The sequence below is a fragment of the Anser brachyrhynchus genome, assembly GCF_964034855.1.
Source record: "Anser brachyrhynchus genome assembly, chromosome: 16".
In the NCBI taxonomy this organism is placed as follows: domain Eukaryota; kingdom Metazoa; phylum Chordata; class Aves; order Anseriformes; family Anatidae; genus Anser; species Anser brachyrhynchus.
Genome location: NC_137734.1, coordinates 8,030,333 through 8,047,340, shown reverse-complemented (window position 1 = coordinate 8,047,340; position 17,008 = coordinate 8,030,333). Strand labels below are relative to the sequence as shown.

The 17,008-nt window shown below is 48.6% G+C and overlaps 2 protein-coding genes across 5 annotated transcripts in view; one reads left to right on the top strand and one right to left on the bottom strand.

The window, feature by feature from the left end:
- Positions 1 to 1,581: 1,581 nt before the first annotated feature.
- On the bottom strand, positions 1,582 to 16,349 carry SALL4 (spalt like transcription factor 4). Of its 4 annotated transcripts, XM_080557976.1 has the most exons (5): positions 16,143 to 16,349; positions 5,610 to 8,141; positions 4,692 to 4,999; positions 3,619 to 3,717; positions 1,582 to 2,145 (listed from the first exon to the last, which is right to left on the bottom strand). In XM_080557976.1, the coding sequence occupies exons 1-5, from the start codon at positions 16,210 to 16,212 to the stop codon at positions 2,140 to 2,142; spliced, it is 3,015 nt and encodes a 1,004-aa protein (XP_080414102.1). In that variant the 5' UTR covers positions 16,213 to 16,349; the 3' UTR covers positions 1,582 to 2,139. The 4 variants fall into 4 exon arrangements, with proteins under 4 accessions (XP_080414102.1, XP_080414099.1, XP_080414101.1 ...); XM_080557973.1 differs by having other exon boundaries at positions 1,582 to 3,717; positions 16,143 to 16,282; XM_080557975.1 differs by lacking the exon at positions 16,143 to 16,349 and adding an exon at positions 15,482 to 15,704 and having other exon boundaries at positions 1,582 to 3,717.
- LOC308178837 (uncharacterized protein) overlaps positions 15,792 to 17,008 on the top strand; it is a gene marked incomplete at its 5' end in the record, with an annotated part of 46,856 nt that continues 45,639 nt past the window's right edge. Inside the window, one exon of the mRNA XM_080557977.1 lies at positions 15,792 to 15,987. Within this exon, the coding sequence (XP_080414103.1) occupies positions 15,792 to 15,987 (196 nt within the window). The remainder of the gene's footprint in view (positions 15,988 to 17,008) is intronic.

The following is a 17,008-nucleotide window of genomic DNA, read 5'->3' as shown; positions in this document are numbered from 1 at the left end:
TCTATTTTAATTGTGAAGTGTTGCTTTAAAGCATTCCCACTTGCCAGTGGGTGAGCTCCAGCATGCTGAGTGGTTAGCATTGGTTCAGCTCTCGCGGGCAGGACAGCAGTTAACTCCCAGCCCTATGTGCTCCAGAAACGCAGCCTCTGGTGCCACCACATACAGCAGAATTACCCCAAACACTCTGTTGCACCAACTGCTTTCTGCATGGTGACAGTCATCAGAAAGGTCCCAGCCCTTCTTCAGGTCCTGTGATAAGAGCCAGGGCAAGTGCTCCAGCCCCGAGCACCTTCGTCACCCAGCTGTGAGATCCAGCTGCAGGCACAACAAGAGCTCCATACCATGGCCTGAAGGGTAAATCCCCACAGCAGTGCTTGCCAGGCCTCCTTGTTCATTCTCACAGCCATCCGCCTGGCTGCAGCAGGTCCCAGCCACATCCACCCTAAACCCTGGGCAACCACAGGCTAGGGAGAACTATTTGCCAAAACTCATGCCCTGGTTTCTCAACGAAGTACCACATTAGTTCATCTAGAGCAGAGCTTTTGCTTTAACTCCTTCCCACTCATTTCCCACCTGTTCACCAATATAATTAAAGACAGCAGAGATCCAAATACACATTCTTATAGCGGGTAATGCAGACAGTCAGAGCCCCCATTGCGGTAAAACTGCAATGACAGCTTGCTGTCATGGGACATGCTCAGAAGCTGCATTGAACAAGAGACCCCACATCAGGATCTACGTGAATGAGTACATAGCCAAAGCTACTACAGGGCAAAGCCCCAAGATGGCAGCTTGGGTTGTCTTCCTCCTAGCACAGCTGTTTTCTCCTGCTACTGTCATATTTCCATGGCATCATGACACCACTTTGTATCAAGCCTTTATTAGAAGCCAGCCTTGTTAATACAGCCTCTAGTGAAGTAAGCCCCCCCCCTTCACACTACCCCTGGTTGGCCCCTGCTAGAAATCAATTTCCCTGTTAGTTCACAGTCAAAGACTTGCCCTACTAGTCCCATAAACCCACCGCCTCCTCTTTCACACCATATTGCTCCCAGTGTGGCTGAAATCAGCCCTAAATGTGGTGCCCAGCCCAAGGTGCTTGAACAACCAGGCAGAACTGTAGCATCAGCTCTGGCCACAAGCTCATAAAGGCACCCAGAGCACCACTGCTCCTTGTGCTTGACCACAGTACCTGTGCTAGTACTAATGTGCGTGGAGTACAGTTTATTTTTACTCATCACCACTGAAAGACCTCTTGCTATAATCCTCAAGAGCAGTGGTTCAGGCTGTAATCACCTAGTTTCCCTGAGCTGAAAAAGGTCATTTTCTCTTGCCCCCAACTATTTTGTCTTCTGGATCTGTAGACCATTTGTATGTTTTATGTTTTCTACCTTCCTGCACACCTACTACCCTGTATTGTCACCTTTAACTGAACCCCAATATTCTTAAATAGTTGATCTAGGACTGCAAGTAACAAACAAAAAAGCACAACCCAGGATGATGAATTTGAATAGTCACGGGACTGTGACAGGTTGCCACATACCAAACTTGCTCTTCAGGAGACAAATGCATTACCAGAAAGAGTGTGAAAAAGCCATCCCAAAATTTATTCTCAAAATGTCAACAGAAACGCATCAGTAGATACTCAAAACTACAGAGTTCTTAAAAGTCATACATTCACAATGCAGAAAACTTGACAATTGGGATGCCTTTTGCATGTTCTATGTAACAATATCCATCTTACAGTGTAAACAGGTACTGGTATGTTCTTACTTACAAGTCCAGCAGGAAAGGCACAACTCGGCATACAGAGATCATAAGCAAGAATCAGGTGCAACAACATTACACAAACTTTTGGTAATCTGCATTTTTGGGGCCTTCCACAACAGAGACTGGACTTGATTTCCTGCAGTCAGAAGACTTCTTTCCATTGTTCAGTCCTTCCATACCAAATGCTCAGTTTCCAGTCTGGTTTAGATCCCACTACACAGTTCCAGCAGACGTTAGAGGAATAGTGAAAGGTCAGTCCAGTAAGTCTTCAGGTGCTTCCACTAATACATCAGGTTTTGGTTTCAGATAGTGCATGGAAGCATCTGCTTGAATCTCAGTTCATTACAGTGGTCATTAATAGAAAAATAGACACTACATCTACAAAAGGAAAAAAATGAGGTAGATAACTTAGAATCCAGATGACCATCCCAGCAACCTTCATACAATACACATGGATCATTAATTACCATTTTGGCAGAATGCAAGTTCACAGACCACCAAGAAACTTAATGACCAGAGTAGGAATGCCATCCAAAAAACCCACAAAACATTTAACCTAAGCATGAATACTTCATATTTAAATACAGGTTTACACAGACTGATCTTCTAAATTACCCAAATTAAAAAAAAAAAACGAAGTCTCTTGCTAAGGAAACCAGTTCCCATGCCTAATTGCAACAGTCACCTGAGATTCCTTGCAGAGCTTTTAGACCTGACTTCCCAAGGCAAGTCTTCCCTTTCAAGAGAGGAAAAAAAAGTATATACATACCCACCCATGTTTGTTTGGGGCTCTTGGTATTGAAATAAAACATCTAGAAAAAACTGCACATCTTTGGAAGTAGGAGTTTTGGCACTACACTTGGAGGACTGTCCTAGTAGTAGTATTAAATAAGCAGCAGTCAACAATACAGAGAATCAATTCCTTAGAAGCAGTGATTAAAGAAAAACAGCAACTTCCTTTCATAGAACTTCTGAGGCAAAAAGGAATTAAAAAAAAGACTTTGTAGTTCTTATACCCATTATAGTAAGAAGTACATTCAGAAACCACACAGAGCCAAAAATCCAAACAGAAAAACTACTTCTAAGAGGGTGGCAGACATTCTAGGATATTTACCCGCATTAATAGTTTTCATTTCTCATCAGTAAATATAAGCTTTTCCATCAACAGTAGGTTGTTTCCACTCTATTCAAAACCCCCAAGTATTTCACTCTAAACAAAGAGGTAAATATTCTAACCTTTGGAATTTCAAGTTGTAGAAACTTCTGTAAGGCTGTACACATTAAAGTCACATGTAAGAACTACTTTGCAAGACCCGCATCTTTCCAAATAGAAGGAAATCCTATTCTTTATTATTTACTATTTGCAAAGCAATATCATGATTGTACTCTGGGCAACTCTTACAAAGACAACCATAAAATCATTTGCACGTCAATAGGAAAATAGGAGGCTGAAGTGGAATCTCTTAAAAATATATGTTTGTGTATATATATCTTTGTTCTTTCTGTACGTCAACTTCACTAGAGTTTTTAGCTAACAGCAATTTTGTTCTCCTCCATGAAATGAGGGAACTGATGTTTTGGCACATTGTCTGCAGCAGCACCACTGGCCTTCTCCGTATCAGAACCAGTCCCAGACTGGGTCCCATCTATTTTGGAAACTGTAGCAGTATTTATTGCCGAACCACCCCCAATGGTGACTGGAAGGGTAGGTAAGCCACCGCTCTGGATCACTGAGATCTCGTTAGTCTTCATTGCTATGCCATTGCTGAGTACCGCTGCATACTGATTCCATACTGTGGGGTCAATGCTCACTGAAGGAGGCATTATATCCTTTGGAAACATTTCAGATACCTTCTTGGGATCATTCCCCAGCAGAGCCATGGGGTTATCAATTGAAAGCCTTCTTCCCCGCCTGGCAGAGTTATTCCACATGTGAGTTCCTACATGGACCTTTCAGAGGGGGGGAAACAAGTAAAGAGAATTGTTAACACTGCAGTTCTTTTATGACAAACCCAAGTTCTACTTTGCTTGCAGCTAAGCTGCTCAGAAGATAAGTATACTCAGTGTGCACTCAGGTCAGTATTTAGGCTGGTTAGTTCTTGTATTTGTCCTCATCCTTCCATGTGTAAGAGAGCCATTCATGAGCCTTATATCACCACGGCTCTTCAGAGTTTACTACTGAAATATTTGGAGGACTGGTTTCTTACACTTACTTTAAATGACATTGGCATTCTAACCACCCAAAAAGAGCCACACTTGCTGTGAACAGACTGCACTGAAAAAAAACATACTAGTTGATGAAAAAAATCACCAAGTAATTTGAAAGAAGCATTACACCTAGACTAAAAGCTTCAGTGCCACAATTGCTCACAAACTGTAAAGCTGGAAGTCCTCCCTCCCCATCAGCTTTTATGCAAGAAAACTGAAGAGCTTTAAAGGGTTTCTCATGGGAACAGAAAAGCCACTGTGTGAGAGGGAGCTGCAAGTCAGAGCAAATAGATTAATCTGACAATAAAGTTAGAGAAGTACTGCAAGTCTGTCTTGTCCTGCATGATGTTCCAAACCATGCAGTGAAGTGCATGTATTCTGTAAACATCATTCTGTAGCATTTAAACTACAAAATGACTGTCTTGACATCTCCAAATCCAAACAGAAATCAAGTAATTGGCTCAGTAAAGGCTAAACCTCCCCTATTATCAAGAAAGGAAAAGAAATCAAGGACAGCAGCAGACTTCTGCACAGTTAAGCAAGCCAGCTGTCTGAACAAACTCAGGAAGGGGACAGAAGTCAAAGATGACCATCTGAAGAACTAAAAGAAATATCTAGGTTGTCCCCAAAGGCAGGACAAACATTAGCAATAGTCTTTTCCACTCCAGTAAGACTTTCCCCAACAAAAGGGAATCACAACCCAAGAGATGGCTTACCTTCAGGTTTCCTTTCGTTGTAAAGGCTCTCCCACAGATGGTGCAGGCAAATGGCTTCTCACCGGTATGGGTCCGTTCGTGAATCTGCAGGGCGCTGGCAGAGGAGAAGTTCTTCCCACACGTAGTGCAGATGTGCTGTTTGGCTGGACGGCAGAATTTTGGTCGTGGCACGAGGAGAGGGGCAACACCAGGGGAGAGAGCTGGTGGGCCAATGAAATGGCTAGTGCTAATGGGACGCTCGCTCGGCATTTCCATTTTTATGAGGGCTGGCGGGGCCCTAACAAAAGCAGCTGGAATACTAGTTCGACCTGGAGAGAAAGAACAGATAGATAACACTTATCTCATCTCCTGTGGCCAAGCTTAAATCTGGCTGAGATACCGAAGTCCTTGCCTTTGGAGCCACCACACCTGAGCAGCACACTTGCTGAGCCCTGTAAAGCCGTGCAGTAGGGTTGCTACTAGGCCCAGGAAGACATTGACTTATCCCTGTTTTTGTTAGTGAGCTTAAGAGTTAAGAAGCCTCACTTTCTGATCAAATTTAGGTCTTTCAGTGGTAAAGAGCTCAAACCCCCACAAAACATTGCAGCAACATGCCACACTCAGGTTAAATTATTTTCCAGGAAACACCAATGTGTATCTTTAGAGAGCTATAGGGAGGTATCAGGCAAGTCCATGAAAGGCAGTAAGTGCATAGCCCCTGTCTACTTTTAGTACCTCTGTACTCCCCCTTGCAGGAGAGGACAGCACTTAAGTCTTTTAATTTTGAGTCTGAGTCACAAAAACTCTCCAGGGCATGCACTCCTTTGCTAACAGAAAAGGAATAGGGGAAAATCAAGGTGGTTTTGGCTCCTGTTGATCCTTTTAGAGAAAGATTTCCTCCAGTCCTACTCCCCCACCCCAGCATCTCAAATTACTCACCATATTCTCCATTTGCAAAGTGTAAGCCAGGTTCTTCTTTAATGACCTTCCGACCAATATTGCCGTAAGTTAAATCCAAAGCAACAACTCCTTCCATTTCTCCTGAAGCATTTTCAGGACCCTCAGATTTATTTCCCGTGCCTGCATCTTCCTGACTGTTGAAGCTAGGTGACTTCGACCTCACACTCTCAGCTTGGCTGTTGGCTGGGGACAGAGCCTGGAGGGATGCAGACTCAGAGGCTGCAGGGCTCCTGCCGTTCTGGTAATCCGGATCTCCTGCCACAGAAGATGAATCGTTTGTCATGCCATCGCTTTCTGCCGAGCCATTGTCGCTGGACTTCAAGCTGCTTTGCCGTTGCAAGTTCAAAGTAGAGCTGACAATCTTCATTTGATTCTCCAGTGCTGCAATACCAGAGAAGCCAGATGCCGTGGCTGGTGATTCTGATTGTGCATCGTATGGAGTAGGAGGTTTTGAGGAACTCCTAGGGCCATCCTGAGACTCCAGGTCCTCTTCCATCTCTATGTTCTCCACGTTCTCATCTGGGCGGCTGACATCTCCGTTCTTCTCAGCTACAGCAGGATCCACATCAGTGTTGTCAGAGGTGTTTTCGGGCATGGGTGTATTAGGTATCTGTCCCCCCATATGCATGCGGATGTGCTGCTGCAGCACAACTGCGTTTGTAAACTTCTTCTGGCAAATAGGACACGAATGTTGCATCTTCAGAGGAGTATTGGCTCGGTGGACACCATAGTGAGTTTTAAGGTTCCCTTTAGTGGAGAAGGCACGACCACAGATCTTACACTTGAACGGCCTCTCTCCAGTGTGAGTACGATAATGCATTTTGAGTGAGCTTTGACAGCTCAGCACTCTGTGACAGATCAGACACTCATTGGGGTCAGCAGTGGATTTGTCGATGTTTTCAACCAGCTGCTGAAGCTTCGATGTTTCAGAGCCTTGCTCGTTGGACCCACCCGCGTGGAAGATGCTCCCGCTACAGGCAGCTTGTGGTGAACTCAAGCTCTGCTCTGTTCCCGATTCGTGACCGACCGCCCCTGATGAGGAAGAGCCACCTTCGCTTTCTGGAGAAGGCCTTGACTGCAGGTCACCAGAGAACGTACCGGGCAGGGACTCCTTAATGCCTGCTAGGTTGGAGACATTCTGAGGTGCGCTGGTCGCCGCAGAGGTAGGCAGGGTTGTTAGGAGAGGTTTGCTATCCACGATTAGGTTGGACTCATCCAGTGGCACAGACATCCCATAGGGGATTCCGCTGCTAGTGGGAACATTGTCCAGGTGCTCAGGAACCGGGTACGGATTCATCTTTATGTGGGGATATTTGTCTTTGTGACGCTGAAAATGCACTTTAAGGTTTCCTTTGGTTGTAAAGCGGTTGCCACAAATGTTACACTTGTAGGGCCTCTCACCGGTGTGGGAACGGAGGTGAATCTGCAGAGCACTGTCATTGCCAAAGACCTTGCCACAGAATTTACACTTGTGTTTGAAGAACGGCTCTTCTGCATTCGATTTGCTTTCAGACACGCAAATATTGGGAGGTTTCCCCTTCACCCTCTTTGAGGAATCTATTACAGAAGAAACAGCCGAAAGTGGATTTTGGAAGATGACGGAGTGGGAGGATTGAGGTAGCAAAGGATTCGGGAACCGAGAAATAGAGCCGGGGAAGCTTCTGCTTGCCTCCGGCTTCAAGGGGAAGGAGGAGGAAAGCCCGGCAGCCAGTGACCCAGCAGCCGCAACGCCAGTGTTAGAATGAGGTAGTTTTCCTTGCTTCAAGGATTCCAGTGATAGGCTCTGGCTTCCAGCTTTTTGTCCGATTAAAGCAACAGCAGCCGACAGCTGCTGAGACATGTGAGCACCCAGAGCTTTCAGCGGATCAGCAGCAGCAGCTATAGAAGGATGCAGGGCATGGGGAGCCATCATGGCAATCTGAATGCGAATTTGCTCCGTCAGCTGGATTTGCTGGAGCTGCTGCTGCTGCAAACACACGAGCTGCTCCAGGATCATCGGAATAGCATTAAAACTGGCTGCTGAAGAAGAGATGGCATCGGAGGTACGTTGGTTCACAGCCACTTTAGTGCCACGTATCGTCTGCAAAGTCACATTAGTGTTTGGTACTTTAGATTTTGGTAGATAGCTTAGCCCAGGAGTCGCAGGCGCAGCAGGGGGTTCTATTTTAAGGTACATTCCTCCTACCGATTCGGCATCCATTTTTCCTTCTCTCTTTTCCGTAGAGCCAGTGCAGCCCTTTGCCTGAGTGTCCTTGCGTGTCCTGCTATCCATTCGGTCGGTTGGGAAGCTCCCTACAGAAGCTTCAGAGAAGCTTTCAGGAGGTACTGCTCCCTCACTGTCATTCATGATTAGGACAGGTGGATTTTTAGTGCAATTTTTCTTATGCTCAAGGAATTCAGAGAGATCAAAGAATTCTGCACAGCATTTCTCACAGATTTTAGTTTCCTCTGTTCGGCACCTTTTGGAACTCATTTCACCATCTCCGTCACCTGGGACGTCTTGTGGACTCCCTTAAAATAAAAGAAAGTCACATCATTAATAGCTCAATTTAGACTGACTTCACCAGAATTTCAAGTTAAGATACAAGACACTTTTCAAGTGCCAAAAATCAAGTTTGCAGATTGATCTGAAGTCCTATGCTGTTTTGCTACCAGTTCACTGGCAGCCCAAGGAAATCTACACCGCAGTTCTGTTTTCCATGAAAACAATAAGAAAAGTCTCACAAGGCTTGAGGGAAAGAAGTTTGTTGCAAATCCCTTTTACATCCCTTAAATCCCCTTTTCTACCTTTACAGGTAGAAATGAAACAGTGGAGCAAATCAGCTAGTTCCTGCAATACAGCTAAATGGAACATGACCCAAGCAAGACAGAAGGCATCATTACATAGGAAAAACCTGATTCTCATAAGCTTAGTTTGTGTTTGGTTTTTTTTTTTTTAAACATCAGCTCAGAATTCATAGTTAACGGTCTCAGAAACTCATATATGGCTGTTAACACAAGAACTTCAAGCGCAGTTCTTAATCATACACTGATACATTAAATGACATTCACTCCTCCGTTATGGAGGTAATTGCTCCCAAAGAGGGCTGACAGAAACAAAATTCAAGTCCAATATTAGCTTTGAAACACTTCAAAAGCCAACTTGCATGAAAATAATCCTCTACAAAGTCACAGCAGTAAAGAAAAGATGATTAACTTACAAGAATCCCACACGCAGGAATAAGCTTATGTTGATACTGACAATTACTAGCGAGCCAAGCAGTAGGCCCTGCTTGCAACACTCACAAAGCAGTTCCGGACACGGTAAGGATGCTGGATTTAGGTGTGTTTGTAACTTGCCCCCCCCTTTTAGGGAGGGGGAAGGAGAGCAAAGCCAGCCTGCAAGTCCACTCCTGCCCTCCCTCTGCCAGTGCCCCATCGACTGAGCACAACTTGCATGCGGACACGCAGAAAACATGATTCAGGGAAATACCAGAATGGGAAGAGAGGTTAAGAGAAATTCTAAACCAAAACAGGATGTTTTTGTTCAATCTAGCTATCTTTCAAACAAACTCACACTGAGCTCGAAGCGGGTGGGTGTTTGGGAGCGTGCAGGGGGTAAAGCCTGAGGCCCGTACAGCTGAGGGGAGAGCACGGAGGACCTCGGATAATTCATGGCCCACACTAGGTGAAGCGTCCTGTAACTCACAGTAATTGGTCCCATTTTAATGGGTGTCAAGGGTGCAGTAACCAAGTGCCTCACTGCCCCTGCTCGCCTCCCACACACGGAGGCATCAGGGGCACTCTGCAGGCCTCAGTCACAACAGAAAATTTGTACTACGGGGCCTCATATTTGGGGCCTGCACCTCCAGTAGTTCACCCCAGGGCTCAGCTCCGATTCCACGCTGCTAGTCCACACTGTCTCAAAAATGGAACCAAAGACTCTGCAAGCACAGGAGCTATTTGCGGCTTTCATTTTAAAGGTGTAACTGAACCACACATCTGATACATGTGTATATCCTGTACATGGCAGGGCGGAGGGCGAGCATGTCCAAGCAACAACCTGAGCACGTTCACTTACTGTTTCGGGGAAGTGTAATCTCTGTGGGGGAGGATATTGTAAACTTTGACATTTGTAAGGGTAACTAGAGTATTACATATTTTATATAGATGGATAGATATAGCGAACTAATCAAAACTTCAACTGCTTAATGTGTTGAGTGGTGGAAAGTACACGTTAAAGTTTTCTTTTAAAAAAATAGATCAACTACAAAACACAAATAGAGGCCCCTTATGCTACAGTCTGCAGAGCAGTAAATCCAAATCTGTACGTATATAACACTGTTAACCACAGATTTCAAGGTTACAAGTCAAAGTCGCCTTTGAATGAGGAGAAGAGACGTTCTTGGTACGTTTGTGATTATAACCATTTGGATCACTCATATCCAAACAGTCCTACAGGGAGACTGAAACACTTTTTCCCCTCCCTCCTTCAGCCCAAACAACCCTCATAGATGAAGGTAATGAGAAGGTAATGAGAATTGCATACATTTCCCACTCCAAATATTAAATTGATGCCTCTGAAGTTAATTTAACTACGGACAAAATCTACTCTGCTGACTATTTAAGTACAAGAAGTACACGATGCAGAACTTTGTCAATAAATAGGGTCGACTGAGGTCAAGACTGAACGTTTTTAAACTCCCATCTTTGCAGAAGTGCGAGCAGATAAAATGGGAAAGAAAGTACTAGACAGTGGAAAAAAAGACAAGAAGTTTCCATAAGAATGTTGCACACTGACTCCAGGTCTTTACTTGACTATTTTCACAACTATTCCCATCCAACAGGTACTTTACAGACCACAGCCTAAAACACCAAAACGTCTTTTCCAAATCCTTTAAGGTTTTAACTTTCCCTGTGTTGCACAGTAACATTAGGTTTTACTTTAGAAAACACAAAGCTTTCTTCCAGTCTCTCATCTGTGAGCACACGCATTTCACACTGCAGTTTGCACCTCCGTGGTGGCAATGCAAAATGCTTCAAGTGGAACAGAAACGGCTGCATGAAAGACTATAGCCCACCCCAAGGATAACTATGGAGATATATATATATATATGGATGGATATCTATGGATTCCAGGATAACTATGTCTAGACAAGTCCTCAAATTTTAACTGCTTCAAAACACATGATCGTTATTTATCCCTTTCCATTGGGAGTACCTTATTTTTCCACTGATAAGACCATATTAAATTCAAAGCCCTTTCCTCCCCCTCCACATAACAGTCCACCTTCCCCATTTTTGTAACACTGAGGAGCTCCAGAAGTGGCCTTTTTGGTTTTATAAATGAGCTGCCACCTCAGAGGGCATCTGCAGTAAGCTGCAGGTACCTGTGTTGGGAAAGCAGCCTGCCTGCAGCCACCAGCGCTGTCACTGTCACATTTTAGTTTCCAGTTCCCCTGTTTGACAGTAAGACACGAAGGGAGGACTCCAAACGAATTCAATTCCCAGCTTGTAGTGACTTGCTGCATGACAAGCAGGGAAGCATTATGCCTTATTTTCCCTTCCACCTCAGCAAAACTGAGCATAACGCTTCCCCTATCTACAACATTTTGTTTTTAAAAGCCATAGTCAGTAGGAACAAGGTGCTTGCTTATTGTGCTGTAGCTGTAATAACAAAACAGCAATTGACTGTTTCTTTACAAAACCCATCTCTATAAACTCTTCATCTCAATTTATCATAGAATATCCAAGTTGGAAGGGACCCACAAGGATCATCAAGTCCTTTGGGGACCACTCCCCCCCCCCCCCCCCCCAAAAAAAAAAAAAAACACGAGGCCATGCGTCTGAGAGTGTTGTCCCAGTGCTTCTTGAACTCCAGCAGGCTCGGTGCTGTGATCACTGCCCTGGGAAGCCTGTTCCAGTCCACCCAGCCCTGCAGGAGTGCTAGGCAGCCAGCAGAGCACCCCACTCACCCCAGCTACCACACACGGGGGTAGTGGGCTTAACCCCAGGCTACCTCCCTGCCCAGAAGCCTCCCTGTGCATCTGCTGCCAGCTCAGCCCAAATACTGTAAGAGCACTGGTGGAGGAGCGAGAGCCCTGCCAGAACAATTGCTTGTGCACTCAAGTTAACCCTCTCCAAAGACTTCCCAGGGATAGGACTTTTTTTTTTTTTATCTCCCCACCCCCGAATTTCAGGAATGTTATCTCTCAGCATCTAGTTATCCAATAAGTTAGAAGAATGCAGTAAACCCAGCAGGGGGGTTAGATTGAATCACTGGCAAATGGATGGAAAAAATCCACTATTGTGTAGGACAAGGCGGTCATCGACAAGGAGGGCTGATAAAATCCACACAGCTCGAATTAATTTTTTTTGACGGAATGAGTAAAAGAGAGAAGTAAGTCTTATCTGGTTTGATTTGATTTCAAAAGGGTGCTGCTGGTCTACCACTCATCTGAGCAATTAGCGACCTAATTTTTTTCTACTGTGAGAAGATTATTTCACCTGAATGAGGAGGAAAAGCTATTTTTTGTCTTTCTTTTTCCCTTTTTTAATAGTTCAATACCTCTGGTGAGTTTACTTCTTCCCCCCACAGACTAGGGTTGATCAATTTCTAATGCTTTACTGTAACCACGCACTTCCACCTGAGTATTATTTTGTGAAGGATCAGTAAGCACCCACTGCAGCCCCAGCTCTGCCATCAGCTCCCCGGTCCCCTCAGGCACAGTGCTTCCCGAATTTCCCCCCTCCCCTGTTCCCAGCTGAAAACGTAGGGCATTTCAAGAACATTAAACTGTCCAAAATTTCCCTTCTTCCCCTACTCCACTTCAAGTTTTAGCCATAACCAAGAAACACTTGTTTGAGTTAGCAAATACGTGGCTGGCAAGTTACAGAATTATTCCAGAGGCCTCGATGGTTTGCATCCTGAATTTATCTCAGCACTTTTCCACCCAAGGACACGCTGTGCTGCCCCTAACCATTAGGGCTTCCCGTGTTTTCAGGTTTTGTCCAGGCTCTGGCAACATCTCATTACCTACCTCCCGGGTCGCCCATCTGAGCTCTGCTCACCCACCTCCCCAGGAGGAACACCCGGACAGAGGAACAGAGGACAGAATAATGGTACACAGCCCCACGTGAGCGAGCAGCCCTAAAACCCCGAGGAAACCTCCAGGCGAGCAGCACTGCCCCCAGCCCCGGGCACAGCCTCCAGTACAAGCCCCCAGCCCCGCTCCACGTTCCGACGAGGTTTCAAAGGGCTTTAAACCCCCAAATTCCTGGACAACCCCCTTGAAAGTGTCCGCGGGCTACCTGCCGGGGCACCACCGCGGCCCCAGCGGCGGGGCCGGCCGGCGGGGGGCACTCCCGTCCCGTCCCGTCCCGCACCGCACGGGGCCGCGGCCTCCCCCCGGGACCCCCGGCTCAGCCTCCCCGGGGCTCAGCCTCTCCCGCCGCGCACCCACCTGAGCTCCGCATCCCCGAGCGTCACCCCCCCTTCTTGGGGCTTCTACGGAAAAGTGTGTGTGGGGGGGGTCCTCCAGAGGCTGCGGGCAGCCGAGCAGCCTCCCCCCCGGAGGCAGCGGTATAGGCCGCCCTCGGCCCTACCTGCTCGGCGGCGGAGCCTCCGCGGCTCTCGGTCCTCCCAGCGGCGCGGCCGCAGCTGGAAGCAGGGCGGCCCCGGAGCACACTTAACACTAGTACAGTGTTTAAGACCCGGCTAAACGGCGCAAACCCCGCTGCCAAGGTCAATTGCATGAGAGTCCTAATTGTGAGCCTGACATCAACTTACCACCCACGGCAAGCGGGAGGAGGCAAAGGTTAGAGCAGCAGCTCTGTCAAAACGTCACATGCCGCCGAGCCCAGCCGGGCTCCGGCACTACAACCACTCTAATGTTTCACTTACGTAAAAGGAAAAACAAGAGGGCATCGCCCACCCCCGGGCACCCTCACCCTTCACACCGCTCCTGGGTCCCCCCTGTCCCGGCCCGGCCCGTGCCTGTCCCGCTCCCAGCCCGGCCAGCGGGCGAGCTCCGAGAAATAATAATAATAATAATTAATAAAAATCAGAGCAGCACTACCGAGCAACTTCGCTCTCCTCCTCGCTCAACACCTCCCTCGCAGCATCAACACGGCTCGACCTGGGATTGGAATAAAGGGAATCTCCAATTTTTTTGCCCGGAAAAAAAGTTGCCGGTTCATACTGTATTTTTAAGAACGAACCTGTTTTTTTTTTTTTTTTAACGGCAGCAGTCCAGCACAATGGGCATTTTCAAGCCCTTTGTGAAAATGCTAATTTTCGCTGTGTAGTATTATTCTCCGGTGACCACCTGCTGATTTTTTGACCTGTTAATTGATCCTCAGGTTAGCAGAAACCGTTTCTCAACGCGCCGCATTGTTCGCAGAGGTGGGTCCCAAATCGCTTTGTACAAAAATTAAAAAAAAAAAAAAAAGGAGCACTTGCGAAGAAGGAGATAAGGGCTTGATTTTATTATTACGGTTGTGTATATACCCGATAATGTCCCAGACAAATCCCCGGGGTATTTCGACTTTGTTATGCAGCTTCATCACTTGGTATTTACGGACACACCTGGAGCGGAGAAGACGGGGCCGGGCAGGGAGATTTGCGGGCGATAAGAGCCGCGGGTGTCGCAGCCGCGAGGTGGCTCTCCGAGAGCGGCCACCGACAGCGGGGGTGGCACCGGGGGGCCCCGCACCGGCCCCGGGGGGCTCCCGGTAGCGCCGCTCCCCTCGCGGCGACCACCGCCACCTCCGAAAGGAGCCCCCTACCTCCACCCCCCGGCCCATGCAATCACTGCTCCGGCTCCCGGAGAACGGGGGGGGGGAGGGGGGGGGGTGTGTAATTTTCATCGAGGGTTTTGTTGTTAAAAAAGAGAAAAAAATAAATAAAAAAGCCCCCCCACCAAGCGCACAGCAGCTGCCCAGAAGAGCGGTGCGGAGCGACCCTCCGTCCCCTCCCCGCACGCCCCCCCGCCCCAAGCGGGCCGCATCAGGAGTTATTAACCCTTTTGTTTCAGCGCAGCCCCGGAGGTGCCTTTCCAGCAGTGGGCAGAGATTTACATGTGGAAACATCACCTCCATCCCCCAACCTAACCATATGCACAAAGGAAAACAGTCATGCATTAAACATGGGATTTATTGCCTTCTGGCCAGCTTGCCGATTCTTAAGTCACCATTAACCGGACCCAACAATCGCACATTTCGAATCAAAGAAGAGAGGGGGGAGGAGGAAAAAAAAAAAAACCAACAGCCCGAACCTCCTGCGGTTTGGGAATCAGCAGCTCCTGGAACGTGCGCTGGTATCGATCAGCTCCAGGGACGGAAAAACCCCACACGAAACCAGCCCTTTAAAAAGGCAGAAACCCCCCAAAAGTTCGGGGGGGGACACCTAAAGAAGTGCTCGGGCTGCTAACACCCAGCCTCCCCTTCCCCACCCGCGACGCGCCCCGCACGCTCCCCCTGGGGGTCGCAGCGGCTCCGGGGACCGAGCAGCCTCCCCCCGCGGGGAAGTGCCCCAGGAACTTGCCCCCCCCGCCACAAGGGTGTTAACAGAGGGGTGGGAGCCCCTGCCCGAGCCCGGGGTGCCGGGACGATGCTGCGGGGCACGGCGGCCCCGACCCTTCCCCGCTCCCGTGGGGGACGGGGGCGAACAACCGCCCCCCTCCACCCTTTCCCCTGCACGCCCACCCAGGGCTCCGGGATAATTTTGAGTTCAAATCGAGACTTTTCCTCTCCCCTTCGCAAGGCAGAGGGCTGCGAGCTCCCCGAAAAGGAGGCACCGTGATTTGCGGGAGCACAAAGCCCCCCCCGCCACCCAGATACAAAGCGCTCGCGCACACCCCACATCAGCTCACCGGAGTTATTTTAGGAAGTCGGAAATCAAAGATGGCTGGAGGTCAAGCTACAAAAGGTCCAGGGCGATTGTGATCTCCAGCAAAAATAGTCCGAACGCTTTTTTTTTTTTTTTTCCGAAAAACCCCACAAAAGAAATCTTCGTAGAACTACCGAGAAAGTCTTAAATAGAGAAATCGGGGAAACCTAGCTCGAGTCATTTCCTACCCCTGAGAAGACGGTTCGCAATTCCTTCCTCTTTCCCCCCTCAACCCCCCCCCCCAAAAAAAAAAAATCCTTTCCGCCCCAGGCAGGGTTTGGGGTTCGCCCCCCATGGGGCTGCGCCCCGAGCGCGCACCCCACGCGGGGACCCGCGCGAGTTCCGCGGGACCGGGGTGCCCCCGTGGGGGGGTTCGGGGAGGGGGGGGGACATTGGGGGATCCCTCGGGCAGCGCTGCAGGGCAGCCCCAAGTCGACCCCCCTGGGGAAACACCGAGACCCCCCAGCCCCGCGGAACAACTCCAGAGATGTAAGCGCCCTAAAAAGCCAACGGGGACCCTGTGGGAGCCCGAGGGGGGGGGGGGTGAAACACGAGGGTTGAAAAATCCCCCCCCCACACCAAGAGCCCCTCTGCCTCCTCCGTGCATCAGCGGAGCTGGGGGGCGCCGGGGCTGCGCGCCTTACCACTTGCAGCATCTGGGGGCTGCTCCTCGGAGTTGATGTGCTGGGGCTTCGCCTGCTTCCGTCGCGACATGGTGCACCAGCATCGGGAGCAAAATAGTAGCAATTATTTTTCCTCTTCACAACAAATTCCTAGAGTTGGGAAATTACCCCCATTGGGCGGAATGCGCATGTCAGAGTAATTATGATTATCAATAATGCATTGCGATTTATCATGGGTCCCTGACAGCTGATTGGCCTGAGTCCAAGGGCTCACAGATTATTCAAATAAGGTCCATTGATCAGGGCGCAGCGGGGCACGCTGGGCGATGTAGTCCCGGCACGGCTCGGCCCGGCCCGGCCCGGCCCGGCCGACAAAGGCGTGCGTCCTGCCGGGGGCCGGGGCAGCCCCCCCGGGCTGCGGGCAAGGGGCAGGATCCGGCCCCCCGAGTAAACAAGCGAGCCGGCGGGCTGCCGAGGGACAATACCTTTGTTATCTCACCTGCGCTTTTTATGTTGTACTTCGGGAGATTTGGGGTTTCTCCCTAAAGCGAGCAGAAACCCGGGACAATGCTAATCCCAAAGCGGGAGATAAGGTGGGAAAGGAAAGAGCCCCGATTGTCCGGGGGAGGCGAAGCCGGGCTCCCGACGTGGCGAGTTAAGGGGCTTTACAGGCGGCTCCGGCCGGCGTTTGTGCAAAATCTGCTTTTAAGTCTCACTTTCCGGGAAGCCGACAAAATTGAGCCGACAGTATTTTGAAAAGCAAATAAAAACGTTAGTCATGGAAAAGATTCACGCGAAAAAAAAACTTGAAGCAAGTGAAAAAACTGCGCTTTGAAAGTGGCCACGGGAGCCAAGTTGGTTGGGTCATTTCCATTTTGTCCGATTCC